The sequence below is a fragment of the Notechis scutatus genome, chromosome 1, assembly GCF_049901735.1.
Source record: "Notechis scutatus isolate UNSWTSFEM ecotype Mainland chromosome 1, rNotScu1.2, whole genome shotgun sequence".
Taxonomy (NCBI): Eukaryota; Metazoa; Chordata; class Lepidosauria; order Squamata; family Elapidae; genus Notechis; species Notechis scutatus.
In genome coordinates this window covers 140,952,611-140,979,206 of record NC_142009.1, presented here as the reverse complement: position 1 = coordinate 140,979,206, position 26,596 = coordinate 140,952,611, and the positions used below count along the sequence as shown (strand labels likewise).

Sequence of the window (26,596 nt, the reverse complement as noted above, 5' to 3'; positions counted from 1 at the left end):
TAAAATAAAAAGCATAATAAGTGTGTGACACTTAAAAAACTGTACAATAATCTTATTATAAAGTATTGCACAATCTTGTGTCTGATTTTGGAGCAAGGTTCTTAATCAGAAGTTACTATCATACAAGAGAGATGGAGGCTTTGAGATCTTGTGTCTGCCCAAGATCACCTAGCATTGGGTAGTCTTGCTTGTACTGGTGCCCTCGTTGTATTTTAAGTTCTAGAGGGCACAGTGATTGAGAATGTCAGAAGAATAATTTGGGATTCCAACTGGAGCCAGGCTTGTGCAAGAATAAATAAAAATGAGATCCAGACAGCTGTAAGGAAAGAAGAAATGTTATTCCTAAAAGCAAAGACTTTACCTTTAGAGGCAGCTGCAGAGAAATGGGGTACAGCGACACTGTTTTATAAAGGATGGGTGTAGAAGTATCTATGTGCTGATTCTAATGTGATACTTGAGGGATGTGTGTGTGTGTGTGTGTGTGTGTGTGTTATTTATGATGTTTATTCTTGGGAACATGCAGTTCTACTGGGAGATATAATTTAATTAACTCTATTTGTGTTTACACACTTTACCCTTTGATAGGTGGATTAAGGAAGTTTGAGTAAAAGGTTTTCCCCTGTTTACTATTGTTATTTGATTAACATAGCTTTAGCTTGACTGTCAATTACCTAGTGGAGACGCTGATTCTCAGTCCATGGTGGATTCTGTTAATGTTTTAAGGGAAGATGAAAACAGTATAAAGAATAAAATATTTTATTCTGATATAAAACTTCTCATAAGAATTTGGCAGTAGTAATCGAATACAATTAAATGGAAGCAAGTTGAGAATGATCATATAGTTCATGTTACAATAAAAACCATTTGCTTCCATTTAGTTGTTCTGATACAGCAGCAAGGAGTCAATCAGATCTTTCCACCTCATTTCTTGCTAATGATGCTTTTCTTGCCATGTGCTTAAATCCATATTAGTTTTTAAACCAGTGGTTTAATAAAGCAAACCAGGATCATAAATCAAGATTTGAAAATGACTTCAGATCTTGGCCAATTTAGATAAACTGCAGTTGGTTGAAAATGAAAGTTTGTGTTCTCCTGCTTGTATCTACGCTGGAACTAGGATGCTTCCTGGCTAATATTTATCTATAGCTGCCATTCAGTCTGTGCAGGAGAATGGAACAGTTATCCAGAATGTTACTCAACTAAAGTTCACATATAATTTCTGCATTTCTTCTCACCACCAGCTTGTGGCTGGATTATGAAAGCTGTTTTTAGCAACATCTTTCAGACCACAGACTGCCTGCCTCTCGTTTCAAATACTACTTGAATTTGATAATGAGGCAAGAACATCATTAAACTTGGAGGTTCAAAATTCAAACCTACCTCATTATTTATTATATAACATTGATTGAATTTTTATTTCCAGTGCCCAGCCATATGTTGCAATAGCTCACTTGCTCCTATATAGTTTATGAATATATAAAAGAGGTCATGCAAAATTATTTCTACCTCAAGATATGAACACCAGGTTTAAAAATGTTGTATTTTGCGAGGAAGAAAATGCTGTAGATCTGTAATTTGCTACAGCTAACAATCATGTCAAACAAATTATAACTGGGCTCATACATTGAATTAAATTAACATTATTATTAAGTTTTCAGTGAAACTTCTAAGCAATCCTTTTAAAAAGCATGCCTTTTAAAAAAAGAATAATGCCCAAATAATCTACTATAAATATAATCTGTTATAAATCCCGCTCAGCAAGCCAGTTTGGGTCTAATGATTAAGGTGCTGGACTTGGAGCAGGAAAGCCCAAGTTCTAATCCTGGCTTAAGAGACAAAGGGCAACTGAGTAATGTTTGGTCAGTCATTACTTCTGAGCCTTAGAAAGAGGACAATTTGAATCCACTTCTGAAAATTTTGCCAAATAAACTGCATCCCCTTTGACACTACAGGTCAAAGGAAAAAAAATTAGCCCTATTGAAGTCGGTCCCTGAGCACATTTACTCAGAGCAAGGTCCCATGAAATACAACACAACTTACTTTTAAGTATACAAGCATTTTAAATATCTGGATTACAGAATTCATGGATGATGAATGAGGAGAACAATCATTTAAAAATCACAATAGCTCAAGTTATTTAGCATCTTAAAGTTACTAATGTTGTTTTTTCCCCCATTTTATTTCAGGTGGGGGAGAAGCAAGTTATGACGGAAAGGGACTTGCCTATGATTATGAAAACTCACTCCATCACAGCCTTCTCAATTCCAATTTTAAATTCAGCAAGGTCAACAAATATGGACCTGTTCCCACCATCAAAAATACCATGACATTGGAGGCTTCCAGCCCTGTCGGAGTTATGTTTTCCTTCTCTGTCAATCAGGATTGTACTGACAATGACCATTCACATATTTCTGCTACCAATCTAGAAGGGCAATTGAAGGTTGCAACATTCTTTGCCAAAACTACATACCTACAAACTATCACCTCTGATTGGAATAATCGCCATTTGGCATGGGATTCAACCCTGAAATTTGATTCTTCCTTGTTCGTGGCTACTAACCAGATGGTTCAAAAAATTACTGCGGATGCATGGACACTATCCTCTACCACAAAGCTACAGAATTACATTCTGACTAATGAGGTTTCCTTAAAGTATCAAAACAGCCAGCTGAAACTGTCATCACAGGCAATTGGCACCTACCCAAACTTTGCAACAATCAATAAGTTTGATTTAACTTTAGACAAGCAACAGGCTATCCTTCATTCCGATTTAAAGGTCACTTACTTTGAAAATGTATATTACGCCCTGGTATCAGGCTCTGTTAATAATCAAGGCCTTGAACTCATCAGTGACTTCTCATTGGAAAGTGAAAGAAACAAAGCAGAACATAAGTCTGCTCTAAGTATTAAGCAGGATGGATTGGTGACCAGTGCAACAACAAAATTGCAGCTTCTCTTACTGGTCTTTCAGAATGAAATGAATGCACGAATTGGCTCTTCTGGTGCTTCTGTGAAGATTGATACCAATGGACGATTGGGGATACACAATGCAAGATTCAGCTTGGATGGGAAACTAGCCCTCACAGAAATAGCACTGTTGAGCACCTATCAAGGGAGCATTTTGGATGTGGACAGCAAAAATATTTTGAACTTCAGAGTAAATAATGGAGAGCTCCGATTTTCAAATAGTTTGACAGGATCATACAAAGAAATGAAGTTTGAACACACCCATGAGCTGAACACTGTAGGGTTGTCCTTGATTTATGTTTCAAATCTGGACCACACTATTAACCCAGACATATCCCACAAACATCATGTGGACCTGCAACTACAGCCCTCTTCCCTCACAGCCAACTTGAACAATGATTTGAAATACAGCAGTGCCAATGTAAACAACAAAGCCCGCTTGCAGCTTGAGCTCTTCAAGGTAAACCTGGATGGTAATGTTAAAGGTGCTTATCGTGGCAATGAGATAAAGCATACCTATATCTTTACTTATGGAGATCTGACTGCCCATATGAAGACAGACACCGCTGCAAGCATTCAAGGTGCAGCCCTAACCCATAAAGTTAACTTAAATGTTGCAGGACTCTCTTCTACAATCAATGTCAACACAAACTGTGATTCCAAATTCTTAACCTTTTCTAATGAAATACGCTCTGTGGCTGCCCCCTTTACTGTCACTTTGGATATGCGTACTAATGGAGATGGACACTTTGCACTTTTGGGAGAACAGTCTGGTCGATTGTACAGCAAATTCCTGTTAAAAGCAGAACCTCTTGCATTTGTCTTTTCCCACGATTACCAGGGATCAACCAACCACAACATCAATTCTGGGGAAAGATATAATACTGGATTAGATAGCAAAGTCACTGTTGTTTTAACTCCATCTGAACAAAGCAGTGCTTGGAAAACAAAGAGTCAGCTGAATAACCATGTATACACCCAAGACATTAATGTGTTTAACAATGCTGAAAATATCGGTGTGGAGTTGACTGGACAAACTTTAGCTGATCTTTCTGTACTAGACTTTCCTATGAAGGTACCATTCACAAATAATCGAAGACTTAATCTAATTGATACCCTGGGTTTAAGAGAAAATATAGCCGAGCCTCAAGAATTTGGCCTCTCTCTTTCTCTCAGATATGATAAAAATGCAGATGTGCATGTCATCAATCTACCTTTCTTGGAAAGACTTCCAGCATATTATGAGCAATTCAGACATTCCATCTTAACTGCAATGAAGTCCATTCAGAAGCATCTAAAGAGCATAAATATAGATCAGCTTATGACAAAATACAAAACAGCATTAGATGAGTTTCCCCAGCAAGTGAATGATTATGTGAACTCTTTCGATTTGGAAAATAAAGTGAAAAAACTGAAAGAAAATCTGGATGCCTTCACAAAAGATTATAGCATAACAATTGATGACCTTCAAAACACATTGGAAAATGCTAAAGCTAATCTGCTAAATGTTTTGACTCAGTTGCAAGTATTTCTGACTGAAACTGAAAAGTATGTGAAGGAGAATTACGACTTAAGACCAGCTATCATGCAACTTATTGAGAAAATTGTTGAAAAAATAAAAGTTCTAGATAAGCAATATGAAATCAGTGTGACAATGATCAACACAATTCAGCAACTCCAGTCTTTTATTTCTCAGTATGACCCTAGCCAGATAGGAAGCAACGCTGCTGCTTGGGTTCAAAATGTAGATGCCACATACAAAATCAGAGCTCAGATACAAGAAAAACTTGATCAACTGAAGAGTCAGATTCAGAATTTCGATGCCCAACATATTGCAGAAACTTTGAAGCAGCAGATAAAGACAATTGATGTTGAAATGCTTATCGAAAAGTTAAAAGTAAAATTTCCATTTGAAAAAATAGACCAATTCCTTATACAAATCAAAGACATCCTTCTAAATTTTATGGAAGATTATGAAATATCTGAGAAGATCAATGCATTCAAAGTCCACATGCATGAACTTATTGTAAAGTATAATATTGACAAGCAGACCAAAGTTCTAATGGATAAGCTGATAGAATTATATAAACAACAGAAAATCTCAGAAACAGTTCAGCGGTTAACCATCACATTGAAAAAAATTGACATAAAACCATTCTTCAATCAAATTTTGAAGTATATCGATGATGCCATTAAGAAGCTCCAAACACTTGATTATAAAAAGCTAGTGGATGGCATCAATGATTTCCTTGATTCTGCGATAAAGAAGCTGAAGTCCTTTGATTACAACAAATGTGTAGATGAAATAAACAATAAAATACGGCAGACCACTCAAAAAATCAATGATGAAATTAAAGCTTTGGAGCTGCCACAAAAAATGGAAGCTGCAAAACAATACATCAAAGACGCCTATGCTGTGGCTTCTCCATACCTTGAGAAATTGAAAGATAGCAGACTTGCTGAAGCAGTTAACTGGTTCAATGATCTTCTAAGCTCTACAGCACTAGAGGAATTGAAAAGTAAGATCTTTGATTTCCTGGAAGATGCACGCCAAAGAATCTACCAAATGGACATTCCAACAGAATGTCAAAGATACCTTCAGAAAGCAAGCCAGCTATACAAGACCGTAGTCTCCTATCTAGTTGACAAATGGGACATTACCTCAAAGAAGATTAGTGTTTTAGCAGAGAGATACAATGTAAAAAATATGGCTCACCGTCTCAACCAATTTGTTGAAACTGGTTTTATCTTTCCTGCAATCAGGCTAGGCATAATCAACATACCAGCTTTTGAAGTTAGTCTCCGAGCCTTAAAGGATGCAACATTTCAAACTCCAGATTTTATTATTCCACTAACAGACCTTCATGTGCCTTCTTATAAGATAAATTTCAAGAAATTAAATGAAATCAGAATCCCAGCTAGATTTACTACTCCTAAATTTATCATTCTAAACATTATTGTAGTTCCCTCCTATACAATTGATTTTAATGAAATAAAACTGAATATCGTGAGGATAATAGATCAATTAATGACAAGCGACTTTCAGCTGCCAGCAACTGATACATACTTTCAAGAAATGAAAATCAAGGATCTTTATTTTTCAGACTTTTCTTTACCTGAAATGAATTTGCCCGAGTTACAAATACCTGAATTATTGATTCCAAAGCTGAACTTGGATGAATTTCAATTTCCAGATATAAAGATTCCGGAATTCCAGTTGCCGCGTATCCCATATACTGTAATTGTCCCTACATTTGGAAAGCTGTCTGGTACTTGCAGAATTGCTTCTCCCTTCTTCACACTAACTACTAATGCTGGTTTTCAGAATGTAACAGCTCAGGCCCACAGCCCAGAATTTGTAGCCTCTCTTTCGGCTATAGCAGTATCCAAAATAGACTACCTTGCTTTCACCATCACTGCAAATACTCACCTTTTGGCGCCTGAGATGAAAAAGTTAATCCTAAAAGAAAACCTGAAGCTCACCCACCTGTACCTTAAAGCCGATCATGGAAGTGAAGTCGTATTTTTGACAACATCTGTTCAAGGAAACGCTGAAACGACAGCCAGCTTCTTGACTACACGTAATGCTATAGAACTGTATAACAAAGTAACAGTCAACTTGAACAAGATTATTTCCATGGACAGCAAGACCCTTTATACACATAGGCTCAACATTGCAAAGGCCCAGCTCACTAGCCAAGCTGAATTAAGCAATGAAATAAAAACAGTATTGGAAGCTGGACATGTATCAGTTACTTCCACTGGTAAAGGGGACTGGAAATGGACTGCTCATGATTACTCTGATGAAGGAACCCACGAATCAAAAGTCAGTTTCACCATAGAGAGATCCATAGCTGCATTTGTAGCAGAAAACAGGATAAATGCTAAGTACCTAAGAGTCAACCAAAGAGTGGTGTATGAATACAACTTGCCAAGTTCTTCAAGGCTTCAGGTGGAATCTACCATTGAATCTCCACAACTTGGACAGAGTGTTTTAAATGTTCAAGGCACAGGGAACCTCGTACAGCTGAAAATGGAACTATCTGGTACACACAACGCTAAGGTGACTGGACGCATCTCCGGAGCAATAAATAATGATATGTCTTTTTCAATACAACCATTTGAAATTAAAGCATCAACTAATAACAATATAAATGTAAAAGTTAGCTTCCCATTCAAAGTAGTTGGAAAAATAGAGTCTGTAAATAACTACGGCTTAGTGCTCAGTCCTTCCACTCAGCAAGTTAGCTGGGTAGCTGAGGGAAGATTTAACCAATATAGATACACTCATAACTTATCTGCTGGTAATAATGAAGATAGTACTGAAGCTATTATATCCATGAATGGTGATGCTAACTTGGAATTCCTAAATATTCCTATTTCATTTCCTGAACAATTTGTTCCCTACGTTGGTATCAAGACACCCCGAGTGCAAGAATACTCTCTGTGGGAAGAAACAGGGCTGAAAAGGTTATTGAAAACTCCAAAACAATCATTTGATTTAAACGTAAAACTTCAGTACAAGAAAAACAAAGATGTACACTCATTTGCAATTCCTTTAGATGGAGTGCACAAAACACTCAATTATTACATAGTGAACTTCAACAAACTTTTTGAAAGAAATAGAGACCATACTTTAGCATTTCTGACAGAATCCTACAACCAAGCCAAGGTCAAATTTGATAAATACAAAGTGGATACTTCAGTAAACCAAAGTCCGCAAATCTTCAAGATTCCGAGCTACACCATTCCTGTGGTAAATATCGAAGTCTCTCCCTTTACAGCAGAGCTCCCAACCTTTGGCTACGTGCTTCCAAAGGAAATGAACACCCCAGGTTTCACTGTTCCATTTGTTGGATTTTCAATGCCATCATATACCGTAGTTCTTCCATCACTGGAGCTACCAGTTCTTCATATTCCCCAAGGCCTGAGAACACTGAAGCTTCCCAACTATCGAGTAAGCCCACTGCCAAACCGGATCTATATTCCAGCCTTTGGAAATATTACCTATGATTTCTCATTTAAATCTAGCGTGATTACCCTGAATACAAATGCTGGCTTTTTTAACCAATCGGATCTTATTGCCCGATTGAGTTCCTCCTCCACTTCTGTGATTGATGCCCTACAATATCAGTTGGCTGGAACAACAAGCATCACAAGGAAGAGAGGTCTGAAACTAGCAACTGCATTATCCCTGAAAAACAAATTTATAGAAGGAAATCATGACAGCACTATCAGTTTCACAAAGAAAAACATAGAAGCTTTAGTGGTAACCACAGCAAAGATGACTGTACCAGGCTTGAAAGTAAATTATGGACAGGAGCTTAAAGGAAATGCCAAAACAATACCAATAATATCTTCAAAAATTAATTTAAATTATGATATTGATAATAATTATGTCCATGCTGAAGGAGCAGCTGTCCACCAGGCTAAGCTAGAAAGTATTATATCTTATATATCAGCTGATACATCAACCAATGGTTTTATCAATGGTGAATTTTATGAAGGAAAATCATTTTCTGGGAAGTTGGTTCATGAAGCAAATACTTATTTAAATTCTAATGGTATTCGATCAGGTATGAAGCTTGAGACCAGTTCTAATTCTGGGGACTTCTGGAATTTTGATGCAAAAGAAAATGTTGCCATTGAAGCATCTACCAATCGTGTTTATGCTTTATGGGACCATAGTGGAGAAAACTATCTAAATTATTTCCCATTATTTAGAACTAGAGGAAATCAGATCTGCAAAGTAACTCTGGAACTAGCTTCTGGTATTATGTCAGCAGGTCTTCAGATACAAGTTGCCCAACCAAATAATCTCCTTGATGAGACTTCTATTAATCAAGCATTTTCACTGACTGTTAATAATGGAAATCAAAAAATTAGCTGGAAGAGTGAAGGCGAAATCCTTAATTTTTTGCTTGGACATAACTTGGAGTTAGCAAATGATAATGTAGAAGCTCAAGTTGACTTGTCAGCATCTTTGGGAGGACACATCAATTTCCTCAAAGAGTTTATATTGCCAGTTTATGAAAGGAGTTTATGGCACATCTTAAAATTAGATCTGACCACTAGACCAGAAGAGAAGCAATACCTAAATGCATCTACAAAAATAGTATACACAAAAAATCAAGATGGGTATTTTTTCCCTATAAATGTCAATCAACTGGCAGATGGATTTGCAATCATGATTCCTGAAATTCAAGCAAAAGGTCCTGACACCACTGCTCTGCGTGAGTTCAAAATCCCTGAAAAGTTGAATAGTAAATCATTTGACATCAATCTTCCTCTGCTACCAAAAATACAGTTTCCCCAATTTAATATAATAACCAAATACAATAATCTGAAACAAAATAAAACTCCATACTTTGAGTTGACCGTTCCCAGGAACCTTGTAACAATACCCCAATTTACTCTTCCAAAGACATTTTCTCTTGGCAACATAAATGTGGATCTGAATACAGCAACCAACAAGATAGCTGATTTTGATTTGCCTACAATTACAATCCCTCAACAGCAGATTGAAATACCAGCTTTCACATTGGCTTTACCTGCTGGAATTTACTTCCCCAAATTTGGAGCTTTGTCTAGTTCTTTCAAGGTCAATTCCCCATTGTACAGTGCTACCTGGAAAACAGATCTGAAGAACACCCAGGAAGCCTTTGAACATTCCATTGACTTTACTGCAAATTCACCGCTGCAGTTTCTGGAATACAACTTAGATGGTAAGTATATCCGTGTTATAATCTATATTATTTTATCTTTGAATTAGATATGATTCATTGGAATTTAAGACAAGTGAATTGAAGGAACTTCTCCTACTTTAAAATGTTATGTAGGTAAGATAAGGTAGAGGGGGTGGAAGTTTGAAACCCATCTGGACTTTATATATGGGTGAAAAGAGATTAGACCAGGGAAGTAATGATTAATCCTGCATTCATGACACTAGTTTTGTTGTATGAGTGTTATAACAGCTACTTTAGAACCAAAGAATTAGCAGTAAGAAATGGTCCATTAATTAAAGGTAATGGTTATATATATATATATATATATATATATATATATATATATATATATATATATATATATATATATATATATATATATTCTTAAGTTTTTCACAGGTACTTACATGTATGGTATTTACCTTTTGTTCGGGTATTTTCCCACATCATTATAGTTGTGCTTTTAAAGTTGTAGCAACATTTTGGCAGAATCTCATCTGCCATCATCAGGCTTCTGTATTGTGTTCGTCTATGAGTCAGACTTTCACAGCCATTTCTGTTTTAAATTTGGGGCTAGCCTACTGCTAGAATGGTTTTTTCTTCATCCTGATTGGTTGGGAGTCTTGGTCTGTGTTGATTGGTCTTGGAGTTTGCTGTGTTCTGCTTGATTGGTGTTTCTAATATCTTCTGTCTGTTTTGTGGCTTTTTTTGTCTTGATTAGCTGGCAACATTGTGTTCCTGTATTGGAGGCCTTTAGTGCAGCTTGGCTCCGAGTAAATGGACGGCTATCATTTATTAGGAAGCTAGGTTTCATCTGGGTGCCTGGTTGGGATGTGTTTGAGCTGGAGGTATCGGGGCGGTCTGTTTGTGCCCAGGTGTTTGCCTGGCTTGTGGTGTGGAGATTTTTTTGTTTGAGAGTGCAGGCTTCCAGATAACTGACAGTCTGGTGGAGTCATCTCTTCTATTCACACTTTCCACCAGAATGTCAATTATTTGGAAGCCTGCATTCACAAACAAAAAAAATCTCCACACCACAAGCCAGGCAAACACCTGGGCACAAACAGACCGCCCCGATACCTCCAGCTCAAACAAACCCCAACCAGGCACCCAGATGAAACCTAGCTTCCTAATAAATGATAGCAGTCCATTTACTCGGAGCCAAGCCACACTAAAAGCCTCCAATACAGGAACACAATGTTGCCAGCTAATCAAGACAAAAAAAGCCACAAAACAGACAGAAGATATTAGAAACACCAATCAAGCAGAACACAGCAAACTCCAAGACCAATAAACACAGACCAAGACTCCCAACCAATCAGGATGAAGAAAAAAACATTCTGGCACAGCGTAGGCTAGCCCGAAATTTAAAACAGAAATGGCTGTGAAAGTCTGACTCACAGACAAACACAATACAGAAGCCTGATGATGGCAGATGAGATTCTGCCAAACGTTGCTACAACTTTAAAAGCACAACTATAATGACGTGGGAAAATACCCAAACAAAGCTGAATACTATATCTCTATCTATCTATCTATCTATCTATCTATCTATCTATCTATCTATCTATCTATCTATCTATCTATCCATCTATCTATCTATCTATCTTCTCAAGGACACTGCAAAAGTCAGTGTATATATCACCCCAAATTTGTGAAATGTGATTTCACCATATGAAATCTTTCCTTTCTAGGTGTATCTACCTACAAATATGAAGGCAACCGTTTCACACTAAATACACAGTATGATTTAGCTCATCCTGACTTAAGTGGAAAATATAAAGCTGTCTACATTGCAGAAGGTGACAGGTAAATCTACTCTCGTAAATGAAGGCAAACAGAAATGTCCCAGGATAATGTCCCAGGATCCAATCTGAGTCAAAGAATGTGCCCCCCCCATGCACATTTCTTGAAGAGAAATGATTGTTTAGTTTAGTTTAGTTTACTTCATTGTCATTGCACCTTGTACAATTAAATTAAATACCATCTTCAGTGTACATTATGACTATGAAAATAAGTACAAACACACATCCTTCACATTCTATACATTGAATTGAAAGCCCCTGATATTGTATTAATATTGCACTATACAGTAGAATTCAATAGAGTTACACTGCCCTGGGATAGAAGCTGTTTTTCAGCCTGTTTGTCCTTGTTTTTATTATTCTGTACCGTCTGCCAGATGGTAATAGTTCAAAAAAAGGGTGCCCAGGATGAGATGGATCTTTGAGAACGTTTTGAACTTTCTTAAGGCAGCAGGAGCTATAAAGCTCTTCCAAAGAGGGGAGAGGGCAACCAATGATCTTCTGGGCAATGATGTTAACCCTCTGGAGCGCTATCCTATCTGCCACTGTGCAATTAGCAAACCATACAGAGGTGCAGTAAGTTAAGATACCTGGGAAACAGGCCCCTTGTCAGTCAATGGGAGGGCTGATTTACCACCAGCCTACTGGGTACTTAGGAGCTATGTGCGGCATAAAGAAACAACAATTAATGACTTAATGGCCAGCCACCAACATCCTAATTAACAATTAAAAGCCACACACAACCAGGCACCATATAAATATAATGCACCCACATAACCAATGCACACATTTTGGAGAGAAAGAAGTTCCCTGAGGATGGGCTCCAACACGAGCCCAACAACTTGGAAGAATAAACCTTTGATCCCAGGGATTAACTCAGATTATATCTTAAATATATTCTCTGTGTTAACAAGTCTATAGATGAAACTACTATATGCTGTCAGTGAGGAATCCTAATCCATTGAGCAGTATTATGTAAGGGAGACTTTACATCTTACTCCGTAAGCATTATCTGGCTTCCCCACTGATTTTGTTCATCAGAAGTTCACACCACAACCACCATAAATATGAACCCGTTGCCAAGCATCCCAAATTTGATCACATGACCAATGATGCTGCTGCAATGGTCGTAAGTATTGAAAACTGTCATAAGTCACTTTTTTCAGTGCTGTTTTAATTTTGAACAGTCACTAAACAAACTGTTGTAAGCCGAGGTCTACCTGTATTAAAGACACGATTATGCAGATAGCTAGATAGCTGGATGGATGGATGGATGGATGGATAGATAGATAGATAGATAGATAGATAGATAGATAGATAGATAGATAGATAGATAGATAGATAGATAGAATTCTTTATTGGCCAAGTGTGATTGGACACACAAGGAATTTGTTTTGGTGCAAATGCTCTCAGTGTACATAAAAGAAAAGATACCTTCATCAAGAGTCAAGAACCATCAGGTACGACACTTAATAATAGTCATAGGGTACAATAAGCAATTAAAGCATACTAGGAAACAGTCAATATAAATTGTAAGGATACAAGCGACAAAGTTACAGTCCTACAATCACAAGTGGGAGGGGATGGGTGATAAGGAGTGATGAGAAGATTAACAGTAATAGTAGTGCAGAGTTTGTAATAGTTAAACAATGTTGAGGGAATTATTTGTTTAGCAGAGTGATGGCTTTCGGGGGGGAAATGTTCTTGTGTCTAGTTGTTCTGGTGTGCAGTGCTCTATAGCGTCGTTTTGAGGGAAGGAGTTGAAACAGTTTGCATCCGGGATGTGAGGGGTCTGTAAATATTTTCACAGCCCTCTTTTTGACTCGTGCAGTATACAAGTCCTCGATTAAAGGCAGGTTGGTAGTAATTGTTTTTTCTGCAGTCCTAACTATCCCCTGATGTCTGTCTGTCCTGTTGGGTTGCAGAACCAAACCAGACATTATGACTGGTAATGAGGATATTTAGCAAGCTTCTTTCCCAGTGGAACTGCATTTGGCCTACGATGTCATTTATTTTATAGAACACCACCAACTCTTTCCTTTCAACTGCCTTTCATAGAATAACAGAGCTTCAAGTATGGCTGTTTGAAATACTGTCCCATGTTGACTTTTTAAATTATTCTTTCCATCATATCAATCCAAGGTCTACATAACGCTGTGTCACCTCAGTCGTGCCATTTAATAATTCAGCAGAGTAATTCAGCCATTTACAGTTAGTCCTCAAGTTATGACTACGATTGAGCCCGACATTTCTGTTGTTAAGTGAGACATTTGTTAAGTGAGTTTTGCCCCATTTACAACTTTTCTTGCCACGGTTGTTAAGTGAATCACTGCAGTTGATAAGTTAGTAAATGAATGGTTATTAAATGAATCCGGCTTCCCCTTTGTCTTTGCTTGTCAGAAGGTCGCAAAAGGTGATCACATGACCTTAGGACACAGCAACAGTCATAAATATGAACCAGTTGCCAAGCATCCAAATTCTGATCACGTGATCTTGGGGATGCTGCAAAAACGGTTATAAATCAGTTTTCAGTGCCGTTGTAACTTTGAATGGTCTACTAAATGAACTGATGTAATTTGAGGACTACCTGTATAATAGGTAGTCCTGTTACGCTACAAAATGCTACTTTGTATTAATGAGCAATTAACTTATCCTGTGATTACTTTCTATCTCCTTTAGAATTGTTCGGGACACAGCATCCCTGAACATCACCAGCCCAACTTTCACAGATGCCCAAATACGCTACCAGGGAGGTGATTCAAGCGTTTCTACATCGATATCATCTTCTTCAGTTGGTACTCTTCGTCTTCTTATCAGTCTGGACTCCGGTATTCTCAACAGCAGGATTGTCTACCAATCACAGGTAGGCAAGGTTAAAATTAGGACTATGCTCCATAGTTCAAATGACCTTCAATTTTAGCCTGACTAACTTAGACGGACTTCAATGGGACCTAGTTTTGATTACTGTCATTAAAGTCTATACCGAGGGGTGGATTTTCCCTTAGCTGCAGTTTTGATTTGTCCCTCCTTACACAAAGGCATTTTTTTCGGCATCCTGTTTTAAAGTCCAATGTTCAGGCACTAAAGTAGAAAGGTGAAAGGGGATGTTGACTCTATTATTTCCTTTAATTTATTCTTAAATGCTCCCTTAATCTAATGTTCCCTTAATCAACAGCCCTGTGAGAACCTCCACAATTATTGAGAGGCCAGTGAAATGTTTTGTGGTTCCCTGTATGTATTCCATTACTATCAATTAGTTGGCATACAGAGACTGATTAATTCAAAAGGCATACTGAGCAAGAATAAGTTCATGTGTTGATGTGCATGTACAGCATATGTGTATAAATACACATATAAACATATGTATAAACTAAACATTCAGATACCTGAATACTGAGGATACCTGAATATTAAGGAATATGCAAGTATTATCAACACTGACTATCAGTATTGATAGTGATATGAAGTATAGCCATCAGTGCAACTTTTCCTCCAATTATTAGTTATGCAGTGCACTATTCAATCCTACTACAGGTCTATTTCAAATACAAATACAAATATGGAATAGAATGGAATGGAATGGAATAGAATAGAATAGAATAGAATAGAATAGAATAGAATAGAATAGAATAGAATAGAATAGAATAGAATAGAATAGAATAGAATAGAATAGAATAGAATAGAATAGAATAACAGAATTGGAAGGGACATTGGAGGTCTTCTAATCCAACTCCCTACTTAGGCAGGAAACCCTATACCATTTCAGACAAATGGTTGTCAAATGTCTTCTTAAAAACTTCCAGTGTTGGAGCATTTGCAATTTCTGAAAGCAAGTTATTCCACTGATTAATTGTTCTAACTGTCAGGAAGTTTCTCCTTAGTTCTAGATTGCTTCTCTCCTTGATTAATTTCCAACCATTGTTTCTTGTCCTGCCCTCAGAGGCTTTGGAGAATAGCTTGACCTCCCTCTTCATATCCCCACATATTGGAGATATTGGAATCCTGCTATTCTGTCACCATTAGAAATTTCTTCCTAGTTCTAGGTCATTTCTCTCCTTGATTAAGATGAACAAGAGAGATATTGTGATGCAGTTCAAGATCTCTTTAAACAGAACTGAGTGAATGAGCACGATAGCCATATCACCTTTTTTTCCCATTCAGTGCTTAAGGGCCTTTGTAATAAATCTACAGCAGATGTGTAGTTCAATTTGATATCATCATTTCTTTAAAAGAAAAATAGAAACAGAACTATGTTTTAAAATTCTTTTTTTAAAAAGCCTAACACACATTAATGTGAAATGGGATGCAGGTACTAACACGTGTTAAAACAATATGGACTGATTAGGCCTGATCCATCCATTCAAAATATTCTTGGTAGATAGGTGGCAAATAAATTTAAGAAATAAATAAATAACAGATCATAGAGTATCTCTCCCTTCTGTTCTGTTGCAATTCTGCTAATTTTCAGTACCATCACATCTGTCGCTAGCTATTTGGATTTAAAATCAAATTTTAAATAACATCAAATGCAAAGTGTTGGCCAAGGATTTAAGATAGAAACTGAAATCATGTGAGTACTTTTTATGAAATGGTACCTTACAATTTTTAACCATTCTACATCAATTAATACATTGAATTACCATATTATGGGTAGATGATTGCTCTGAAAAGAAACACTTGTACAACAAAGTAAACACATTACTTATATTTTTATATGCTGTGCTTTTTCATTTCAAATTATTTCAAGATAGTATAAAACCAGCCAAAATATAATTGATTTCATTTAATGCAATAGTGAGTAACAATAACAAAGCAGAAAATCCTTCATAAAAAATTATTTTACATTTACAGTCTAACCCTCGGAATGAAGTGGATATCTTAAAAAGTGAAATATCCTTCAAAAATCCAGAATTGATTCAAATCAAAACCAACTGGAAAGAAGATGCTGCCACAGAGTTACTTGAAGGTTTAAAAGAGAAGGTGCCTAAAATGGCTGATGCTTTTTACTATGCTGCTAACAAGTACCACCGTGAACATACAGGCATGCAAATCAATTCCGCTGTGTCAAAACTGAAGGATACTCTGAGAAGTAATATTGACAAAACATACATGAACACGGTAAACAGTATCAATGAACTAGAACAACAGCTTCATGAAGTAACGAATCACGTCACAGGACAATACGAACAGGTTAAGACAGAATCCCAAAAGCTATACAACAAAGCTGCAGATCAAGCTAGACAAATAGAGTTTGAACGAATCAGAGCCCATTTTTTGGATGCCATAAGGGATGTAAAATACCATGAACAAATAAACCGCCTCATTGATTCCACCATTGAATTTTTGAAGGTAACAAGATTCCAGGTACCAGGTCTTCCTGGGAAGCATACTGGTGAAGAACTTTATGTGATGATCATTGAAAAGATAGCAAAAGCTGTAGATCAGTGCATTACAAAAGTGCAGGAATATTTTGATTCTTTGGTTGCCTTTGTCAATGAAGCAGAAATTAAAATCCCAGCTTCCTCTGAGGTAATCAAAGGTAGTGACATTCTTGCAGAAATCAAAGTATTTTTAACCCATGTACAAAAGAAAGTTAGTCAGATATTTGTTGGTCTCCAAGAGATTGACTTTGCACAACATCTAAGAAACCTGAAAGAAGGAATTCAGCAAGTCTTCCAAAAGATAGAAGAGCTTATCAGACACTTACAAGTTCAAAACTATGATGATCTGAGAGAGCAAATGAAACAAATGTGTGTCACGTTCTTGCAAGCCCTGAATAGCTTAGCAGATGATGTAAAATATTTATCTCCTCGCATTGAAAACATTATCCAGAGTATTTTCTCTGACATTTATAATAAGTTAGAAGATGTTCTACATGGCATAAGAGATTTGAGGAAGGAATATTTGGACCCAAATGTCATTGGATGGTCTCTCAAATATCACGAAGTGGAAGAAAAATTGATCAATTGGCTGAAGACTTTTTTTAATACTATACTAGAGTGGCACACCAAATGGATAAACAAGGCTGCTGACCTGATGATAACCCTGACGGGGCAAGCAAAAGAAGTTTTGGAGAACCAAGAAAAACTTGCTGAACTTTCTAAAGCTGCACATGAAAAGATCCAGTATTGGTCTAAAGTTGCCAAACAGAGCGCTGCGGAGCAAAACCAACAAGTCAAGGCAAAGCTGCAAGAGTCATACAACTACCTTCTCGGTTCTTATGAAATGCTCACCAGTGAGACAAAAAGATTGATTGACTTGACAATTGAGAAGTATACCACATTCTTGCAATATCTCCAAAAGCTACTTGATTGGCTTGAGAAAGTGACAGCCGATACTCTGAGGCCCTATATAGCTGTTCGCCAAGGAGAGCTCAGAATAGATATACCGACACCATTCAATTTCTCAGCAATTTATCAAGGCCCATCAAGCGATGAAGATCTTCAACAGAAACAAACTATTTTGGCAAGTCGCTGAGCTAAACGCCACCCCACCCCACCCCAAAAAGAAGCAACATTTCATGGATCTGTAGATTTATGCTGGACAACTTACTGTGCAGAATGTACAGACGTACTCACAAGGGCAGAAAAATGGTACAAATTGTTATCACATATTTAAAGGCAGCAATCTGAATTTCTACACTATCAGTAAACTATTTTAAGCTATTACATATGAAAACTAAATCTGTGAGTCAGTTTCTTCCTCTGCAAAGTTAATAAATGAATTCATTTATTTCCTTTTATCGTCCTTTATTACAGGTTTTCTTGTGGGAGCTAGTTCATGATCCAGTTTGCTAATGAAAGGTTTTACACTGGCTTCAGAGCTTATCTGGCCCCTTGTTGTTCAATATATCTTGCAACTGATCTTAATAAATATTTGTAACTCTACAGAATAAGATAGCGGTCACGCTAAATTAAAGAATGTAAATTATAAAAAAAAATCAATTGGGAATATAGCAAGTGTAGATAAAGTAAAAAATAAAGGAGACTGGAGACAAATATGGGGATGAAATCTATGCCTTCTATATAAGAAAATAACAAATGATTCAGATGAATTATTTTGCATGCAAAACAGCTGTTGCTTTATTTCTGCCCAAAATAGTTCTTTCTCCTATCAAGGTTCAGCACCAGACTTGAAATTTGTTTTTTCGGGTTTTCTCCGGCATAAGATTGGAAGTATCTAGGCAACGTTTCGATGAAGTCTCATTCTTTGCCGTGCACATGTTATGACAGTTCATGCTGCTGTTGGTCTTTATTGCATTAGAGCTACATCTTTGGACAAATTCATAAGCAAATTCATAACCTGTTGCTTAGTATTTAAAGATATAGGACATCCCTACAGAAAGGCTTACAATCTTTTGCCCACCAGATTGAAATTTATCATTTCTGATAGCAAAATATTTGAGCTTAATTATTTATTTTGTTTCATGTTTTGTTAGAATGTTATGTATGAACTAGAGTTCAGACTAATAGGCTTCCTTCTCCTATCTCTTTTTTTTTCTAATGTCAGAATAAAACCATTATGTAATTTCTGTAAAAATGTGTGTGTGTCTTTTAATTGAACTATTCGTTCTGAATAGTTTCTACTTCTTTCTTCTTCAGTTAAGAGTTCTGTGTGGCTGGATTCACCTTTAACAACAAATAATAATTGGATGCTGTATACACAAGTAGCAATATTAAAAATTGCTGTACTCTTCTTCACACACACAGTCAAGAATAATCAGAATAATTTAGTTTTACTTTCACTGATTCCTGTCTTTCATTATGAATAAACCTGTGGTTGTGGTTTTAAGGAAATACTAATTTGCTATACAATTCCAGGATTGAAAGTTTGGACACTTAACTCTTTCTTTTAAACCAGTGGTTCCCAAACTTTTTCAATCCACCGCCCCCTTGGTGTTACAAACTCATCCTCGGTGCCCCCCACTCAGGGGTGGGATTCAAATTTCTATGGGCGTGACCTAATTTGAGGGTGTGGCTTGCTGGTCATGTGACTGGGTGGGCGTGGCCAGGTAACTGGCAAACCAAATACAAGTGGTCTTCACTTAATGGCTGGTTTTTTAGCAAGTGTTCTAATTTAACTGGCCTCCCCAGAGCTACTTGACCTGTTTTTGGACTTTTGACAGCCATGCACACACACATACATACATACACACACACACACACACACACACACACACACACACCCTTCTAACCCTGCTTGAGCAGGTCATTACACTACAATTGGCAAAGCATCTCTGATTAGATTCTAGTAGTGAATAGAATCTAATCAGAGATGCTTTGCTAATTCTTGTTGATTTGTTTTATTTGTATTTCTTTATTTTATGTTGCTGAATTGCATTGACATGTGTGTCCCTTCTTGGGACGCTTTTGTGATTCTTTGCAGCAAAAATTACCGACCTCTGGCTTTGCTCTGCTTTTCAAACGTGCTGCCCCTGCCATGTTCTAGGTGCTGACCCCTCAGGTTCATCCCACTGAGCCCGCTGCACTGGAGGGACCTGCCCAAGCAAGTCCGAGCGAAGCAGTGCACCAAGTCAATGGGGTGAGCCTGAGAGAGGGAAAGAGAGAGAGAAAGAGTGAAGGAAGAAAAGAAAGAGAAAAGGGAAAGAACGATAAAGGGACAGACAAAGAAAGGAGGGGATGGAAGGAAGGGACAGAAAGAAAAAGAAATAAAGAAGGAGGGAGGAGAAAGATAATGAGATATCTATTCTAGTCCAATCACCTGCTCCAGCAGGGTTAGAAGGGACGTCTCCTTGTGGAGACGTTCCTCGCAGCCGGCTTGACCCGGCCCATGTAGGGACCTGTCGCGGCTCAGTGTAGGCAGCTCTTCCAGGAAGGGAAGGGTGAATCCCGCCTGCAGTGCTGTGCTGATCCCCGTGCCTGCAAAAAACCTCCAGCCACCGCGTGTTTTTTTTCAGTGCGGCTGGACTCCTCCAGCGCCCCCCCTGGCCTCTTAGCGCCCCTCTGCCAGCCCCCTTGCCTCTTTGTGCCCCCCTGAGGCATCCCACCAGCCCCCAGGGGGCGGTACCACCCACTTTGGGAACCACCGTTTTAAACCATAAGTACATGACTTCCAGTGATGAATCTGTTAAAATGAACGTTTTCTTCTGTCATATATGTAGGAGAGGTAATGTTTCTTTTTTAATATTTAGTGTTATGAAATATTTTGCAACAAACATAAAATCTAACATTAAGTAATAAAAAGTAAAAGAAGAAAAAAGAAAAAGCACAAGAAGAAAAAATGAAATAGGTAGAAGCTTCTGGTTTCCTTTGTGGCACATATAAGTACAATTACAAAATGATCTCTTACCCTATGATTACAAAAAGGAAAGCTCACTTTTTTCCTGTTCATTTATTTACTAATCATCAAAATCACAAATTATAAGCACATTTTTTTTTTCATTTCATGTAGACAGTCTATACAAGCTGTCCTTAACTTCAACCAAACTAGGATTGGAACTTCTGTCATTAAGCAGTACAGTCATTAAATGAAGTGCGCCCAATTTTACATCTTTTTTTTGCCACAATTGTTGAGTGAAACCCATAGTCATTATCTGGATTTCTCCATTGACTTTGCTTGTCAGAGCCAGCTGGGAAGATTACAAATGGTGATCATGTGACCCCTGGATGCTGCAATCATCATAAATACACACTGGTTGCCAAGGGCCTTAATTTTTATCACATGACCATGGGAAAGGAGAGATTTCAATGGTCGTAGGTGTGGGGACTGATTGTAAGTCACTTTTTCATCACCATTGTAACGTCAGACGATCATTAAATGAATGGCCGTAAGTCAAGGACCAACTACAAAGGGTTTTCAGTCAGCCATTAATGTAGATTTCCAAACCACGCCCCCTCTGATCAAAGAAGTTAATTTAGCTATCTCCATGAGTTCCATCCTCTTCACACAAAAAATAAAATATGATGTTTCAACCCATATTTCCAGAAGGCATCTTCTTCCTTTCAAAATAATAGATATGGAGGTGGAATGAAACATTTTTCATATTCCACTTTGAACTGGAAGCCAGTATTTGGACATAAAAGCTACTTAGAAAGCTATTTCAAAATAAAGATGCTGTTTACCCTAATGAGGGCTTTGTCTCCCTCCCTCCCACTGTGCATCATGTTCTCAATAAGTTCAAATACATGTAACATCTCTATCTTTGAAATAAATTTACACTGAGAAACAGTGGTGAATGCAATGCTGGACTAAAACTTGGGAGGCCCAAGTTAAAACTTCTGCTTGGCCATAATGATTTCTTAATTAGTTTAGGCCATTCAGCTAAATCTACAGAGATGTCCTGAAGTTAAAGTGGTGCAACACTTTCAACTTTTGAAGAAAAACAATATATAAATGTTATATCAAAATAATTGTCGACATTGCAAGGAGCAATGGAAACTGGACATTCTCTCTAGCACTCTCTAGTTTTGGCTGATCTCAAAGGGATCCCGAAAGCCCAAGTGGGGGGAACTTGGTTATATCACCTTTCTTGTTGAGGCACAGCTGATTCCAAGGAAGTGCTGGAAGACTAATCAATGCTGGTTGCTTCTCAAGAGGTTCTGGGTGCTAATGCTGGACTAGTTGCAGACCAAGTAACTTCACTAACTTTGGTTTAAAGCAGTCTGTGCTTAATGTTTTCATTGGATCATTGTTTAAATATGATTTCATTTATAGATCAAAGGTAAAGGTTTCCCTGTCCATTCGTGTCCGACTCAAGGATGCTGTGCTCATCTCCATTTCTTAGCCAAGGGTATTGTCTGAAGATACTTCCATGGTCATGTGACCAGCATGACTATATGCAGAGGTGCATGGAACACCATTACCTTCTTGCTCCATCACACGGTGCTCATGTCTTTAATCCAAGCTGTCAGCTTTTCAGCCGACAAGCTCAACATCTTTAACCACTGAGCCATTCATATTCCCTTTCATACATAAGTAATGAACTGCAAAGCACCTGGAAAGAGATTTGCTAATGCTATTCCAAAGAACAAAATAAGTATAAAAACAAGAACAACCAAATGGCCGTTGTAATCTTTTCTGAATGGCGCTTTTTCCAAGCATCTCAGAAAAATTTACATTTGTTGAGTTAATAACTTGTCAATTAAAATATTAAATCTGCATAAGCATGCATGATCCCAAAAGGGTGATATGGATCCCATGGCCTATCTTTTATTCTATCTTCTATTCTATTTGTTATTATTTTATCTTGTGAGCATGATAAACTTCTATCTGAAATTTACTCACAGTTCATTGTAATGCATTAAGTCAAGCTTATTTTTTTTTTTAAAAAAAAAATGCAGTCACTGGCCCTACCTGCAATGCAATACAATCATTTTACCAATGCAGTCTCATATGGAGAAATATTCCTGAATGAAAACACTGAGGTAAAATGTTTCTAGCTGGTCAATGGTGGCACTACAGTATACACAAACCACATCTGATCACCTGATTTCATTAAAATGTATGTAATATAAACTATTGTTCTGCTTCATTCTCTGCTCTGATTTCCCCTTGGTTACCTGGTTGGAAACTGTACCCCAAATAATTCATACATACTCACATATAGCCCTCAAATAAAACGTTGCTAAGTGAAGGGCTGCCACCTATTAAGAATCTATGTTTTTGGAGGTTCACTCAAGTATGCAGTTTTCCCACACTAGCATTCTAAAAGGATCATGTGTGCATAATAGGCAGAACATTAGGTCACTTGTCTCACTTACAACAATAATCCAGTCTGATATGGGTCAGATTGACACAAAGAGTCCAACCCTACCAGGCCTATTGATGAAACTGATCCCCTTTCCACCAAACTAATGAAATTTTCAACTAATGGGTACTTAAGTTAATAAAGTGTGCCACGCATCTGTTAGGAACCATTTGTAAAAGAAACCTTTGCAAGTTCAGCCCTCAGATCACTAATACAATGTCTGAAAGGCATCCCACCAGGAATCAGTAGGGAATCAAATTAAGGGAAGTAGCACAATAAACGTGTGAGAAATAACATTAGGATACAAACCGTGAGCAATAAAAGCCCCTTTTTCTTTTCTTTTCTTTTCTTTTTAAAACATGACTGTTATTGGTTGTCTCAAAAACACTATCTCATAAATGATCAAATCTGCCACAATGTCAGTGGCAGTTTTGACACTGACCTTAATGAATCCAGGGCACAGCCTTTTCAAATCTTCATCCTGTCATCTACTGCTATTTTATGGTTGGTCACACAGTCAGACAGAAGTTTAGACATGATCTGACTTTTTTGTCCACCTACTTATGTTTTTATTATATGTTCACAATGATGTGGAGTCACAGCTACCTGCTCTTTAGCTAATGTTTTCCTTCATACAAGTCTAATTCATCCCAAGAATCTAGGATATTGTAATGGATTGCCACAGGATATGTGCAGATGTAAGCAGCGTGGCCTTTTGCAACTGGAGGATGGAAATGTTGATGCGCAGGTTTTCTAAATGCCATCCAAGATTTTTTGGAATGGCATCCAGCGATAATCACTGGGACCACCCCAGTCAGTTTAGGCCACAATCTTTTAATTTGATTCTCAGATCTTGATGTACGTTGTGATCTTTCCTAATTATTTGCTTTCTATTTATTATTTCCTGCTAAAATCACACCAATTATTCAAACTTTCTTCTTTTCACCATTATTATTATTATTATTATTATTATTATTGTTGTTGTTATTATTATTATTATTATTATTATTATTATTATTATTATTATTATTATTATTATTACTATTACTATTACTATTATTACTATTATTACTATTATTGACACAAAAAATGACAGTGTACACAGCAAGCAAGATACCTATGCTGGGTTTCATATCACAAATCACTAGTCGAACACTTCCTCAGTTTAGGACTGCGTGATGTATCGGTGGATTACGTGAGCAGATCCCAGTAAGGTGGCCTTCTGCAGCTGACCAATGGTGATTTTGTCAGAGCCAATTGTTTTTAAGTGCTTGCCTAGGTCTTTAGGCACAGCACCCAGTGTGCCGAGTACAACTGGAACCACCTGCCTTGATTTATGTCAGAGTCTCTGCAGTTCGATTCTCAAGTCCTGATATCTGGTGATTTTTTCAAGTTGTTTCTCGTCAATTCTGCTGTCACCAGGTATGGCAATGTCGACAATCCATACTTTTTTCTTCTCCACATCGTGATATCCGGGGTATTGTGTTCCAAAACTTTGTCAGTCTGTATTCGGAAGTCCCACAGTAGCTTTGCATGTTCATTTTCAACCACTTTTTCAGACTTATGATCCCACCAGTTTTTTACTACAGGCAGATGGTAGTTGTGACACAAGTTCCAGTGGACCATCTGAGTGATTGTGTTGTGACGTTGTTTGTAATCAGTCTGAGCAATTTTCTTGCAACAGCTCAGTATGTGATTGCTATTATTGTTATTATTGTTGTTGTTATTATTGTTGTTGTTGTTGTTGTTATTGTTATTATTATTTCTCATTATATTTATAATTCCTTAAGATAAAGACATAATTTCAGTGAGTAGTTTCAAAATGTTTGCACCTTTAAAATTTGCAGAATGGCTGCTTCAAGGCCAATGAAGATGCACTGTGTCATGACAAAAATGTAAGGACTTATTGTAGTCATTGAACCTGACCAGTAGAATTAGAAAAGAACCAAGTATATTTCAGGTTTAACTGCTGTCCTGTGTCATAAGTTCTGAAATATTAAAACAGGCAGAATAACATTTATAAATCACATAGAATAACATTTATAGAATAACATTTATAAATCACATGTTCTCGTTGGGGATACTTCAAAATTACCTAATTGTATAAGTCAGAAGGTCTCTGAACCAAAGCTTTAGAGCAGGGGTGTCAAACTGGCATCATCCCAGTGGCATCACATGACGTATCAGGACTTTTTTCCCCTTTGCTAAACCAGCCGTGGGCATGGCCAGAATGTCATGCATCTAGCCCACGGGCCGCAAGTTTGATACCCCTGCTTTAGAGTACATTTATTTTCCCCTTAAACAAAAATCTGAATATAATGTTAATGTATTGATATAAAGTATATTTTCCTTCAAAGTATCTATTGCCTTTTCTTTTTTTCTTTTTCCTGCTTCTATATCTTTTTTTTTTTTTTTTTTTTTTTTTTTTTTTTTTTTTTTTTGTGTGTGAAGAAAGGGGGGGGGGGGGGGGGGGGTTTTTTTTTTTTTTGCTGGGGGGGGGGGGGTTTTTGGGTTTTTTTGTTTTTTTTGGGGTTGGGGGGGATTTGGGGGGGGTTATTTTTTTTTTATATCAAGGACCTCTTTGCCAAAAATTCTTTGACTCCAACACCTACAAAGATCTCTTGTGCCCTTGAAATAATTCTACATTTAACTTCATTTACTTGAATAATTTCCTTTAACTTTTCCTTCTTCCAAATTGACTTTTACTTCATAGCATTTGGCAGAGCCTCCTGTGATAGCTCAGCCGTTAAGGAATTAATGTTTGACCTATTTCTCTTCTTCAGCTAAGACCAGGATGGTAGTTTAGGTTCTAAACCAGGTGTTCCCAACCACCAGTCATGCCAGAAACCAAGTCACACAAACCAGAAAAGCCCCACCTGCTTGTATCAGACTAATTTCAAGATTACAAAATTAGATACCAACTCCTCAATATTCAAGAACTCAAAATCTGGAAGAAAGAAAAACTCCAGATAACATGCTTGCTATTCAAAACATATTTAACCAAGTTACAGTATTAATCAAGTGTTGGGAGAGATATACTAGTATGTCAATTAAGACCTATTCTGCTGCAGAGATGTTCAACTGCACCAAAGTTTTTCTTCCAGGAAGAAGTAAACTAATAATTTTACTCCTACACTTATGAAAAATACATTTAATTGTTAAACAAAATTACTTCCATCTTTAGGGAGATATATTTAGCTCTTTGCATATAAAATTAAAGAGATCAGTGCAGAACAATTTATATGAAAAATGTGGAGATAATTTAAGAAATTGTACTAGTTGTCAATTAAAATCAAATCAAATTACCTAGCAATTGGCATTCACCATCAGAAAACAGTTTTTACAATGGCAGAATTTTATAATTCCTCTTGCTTTTATAAATGCTGCAGTCCTTT

General features: G+C 37.2%; 1 protein-coding gene across 1 annotated transcript in view; it reads left to right on the top strand.

Annotated features, from left to right (window-relative positions):
- Positions 1-18,226, top strand: part of APOB (apolipoprotein B) — a 49,707-nt gene extending 31,481 nt beyond the window's left edge. Inside the window, exons 25-28 of the mRNA XM_026675545.2 lie at positions 2,187-9,692; positions 11,384-11,498; positions 14,174-14,357; positions 16,346-18,226. Coding sequence (XP_026531330.2) covers positions 2,187-9,692; positions 11,384-11,498; positions 14,174-14,357; positions 16,346-17,971 — 9,431 coding nt within the window. The 3' untranslated portion in view covers positions 17,972-18,226. The remainder of the gene's footprint in view (positions 1-2,186; positions 9,693-11,383; positions 11,499-14,173; positions 14,358-16,345) is intronic.
- Positions 18,227-26,596: the final 8,370 nt, after the last annotated feature.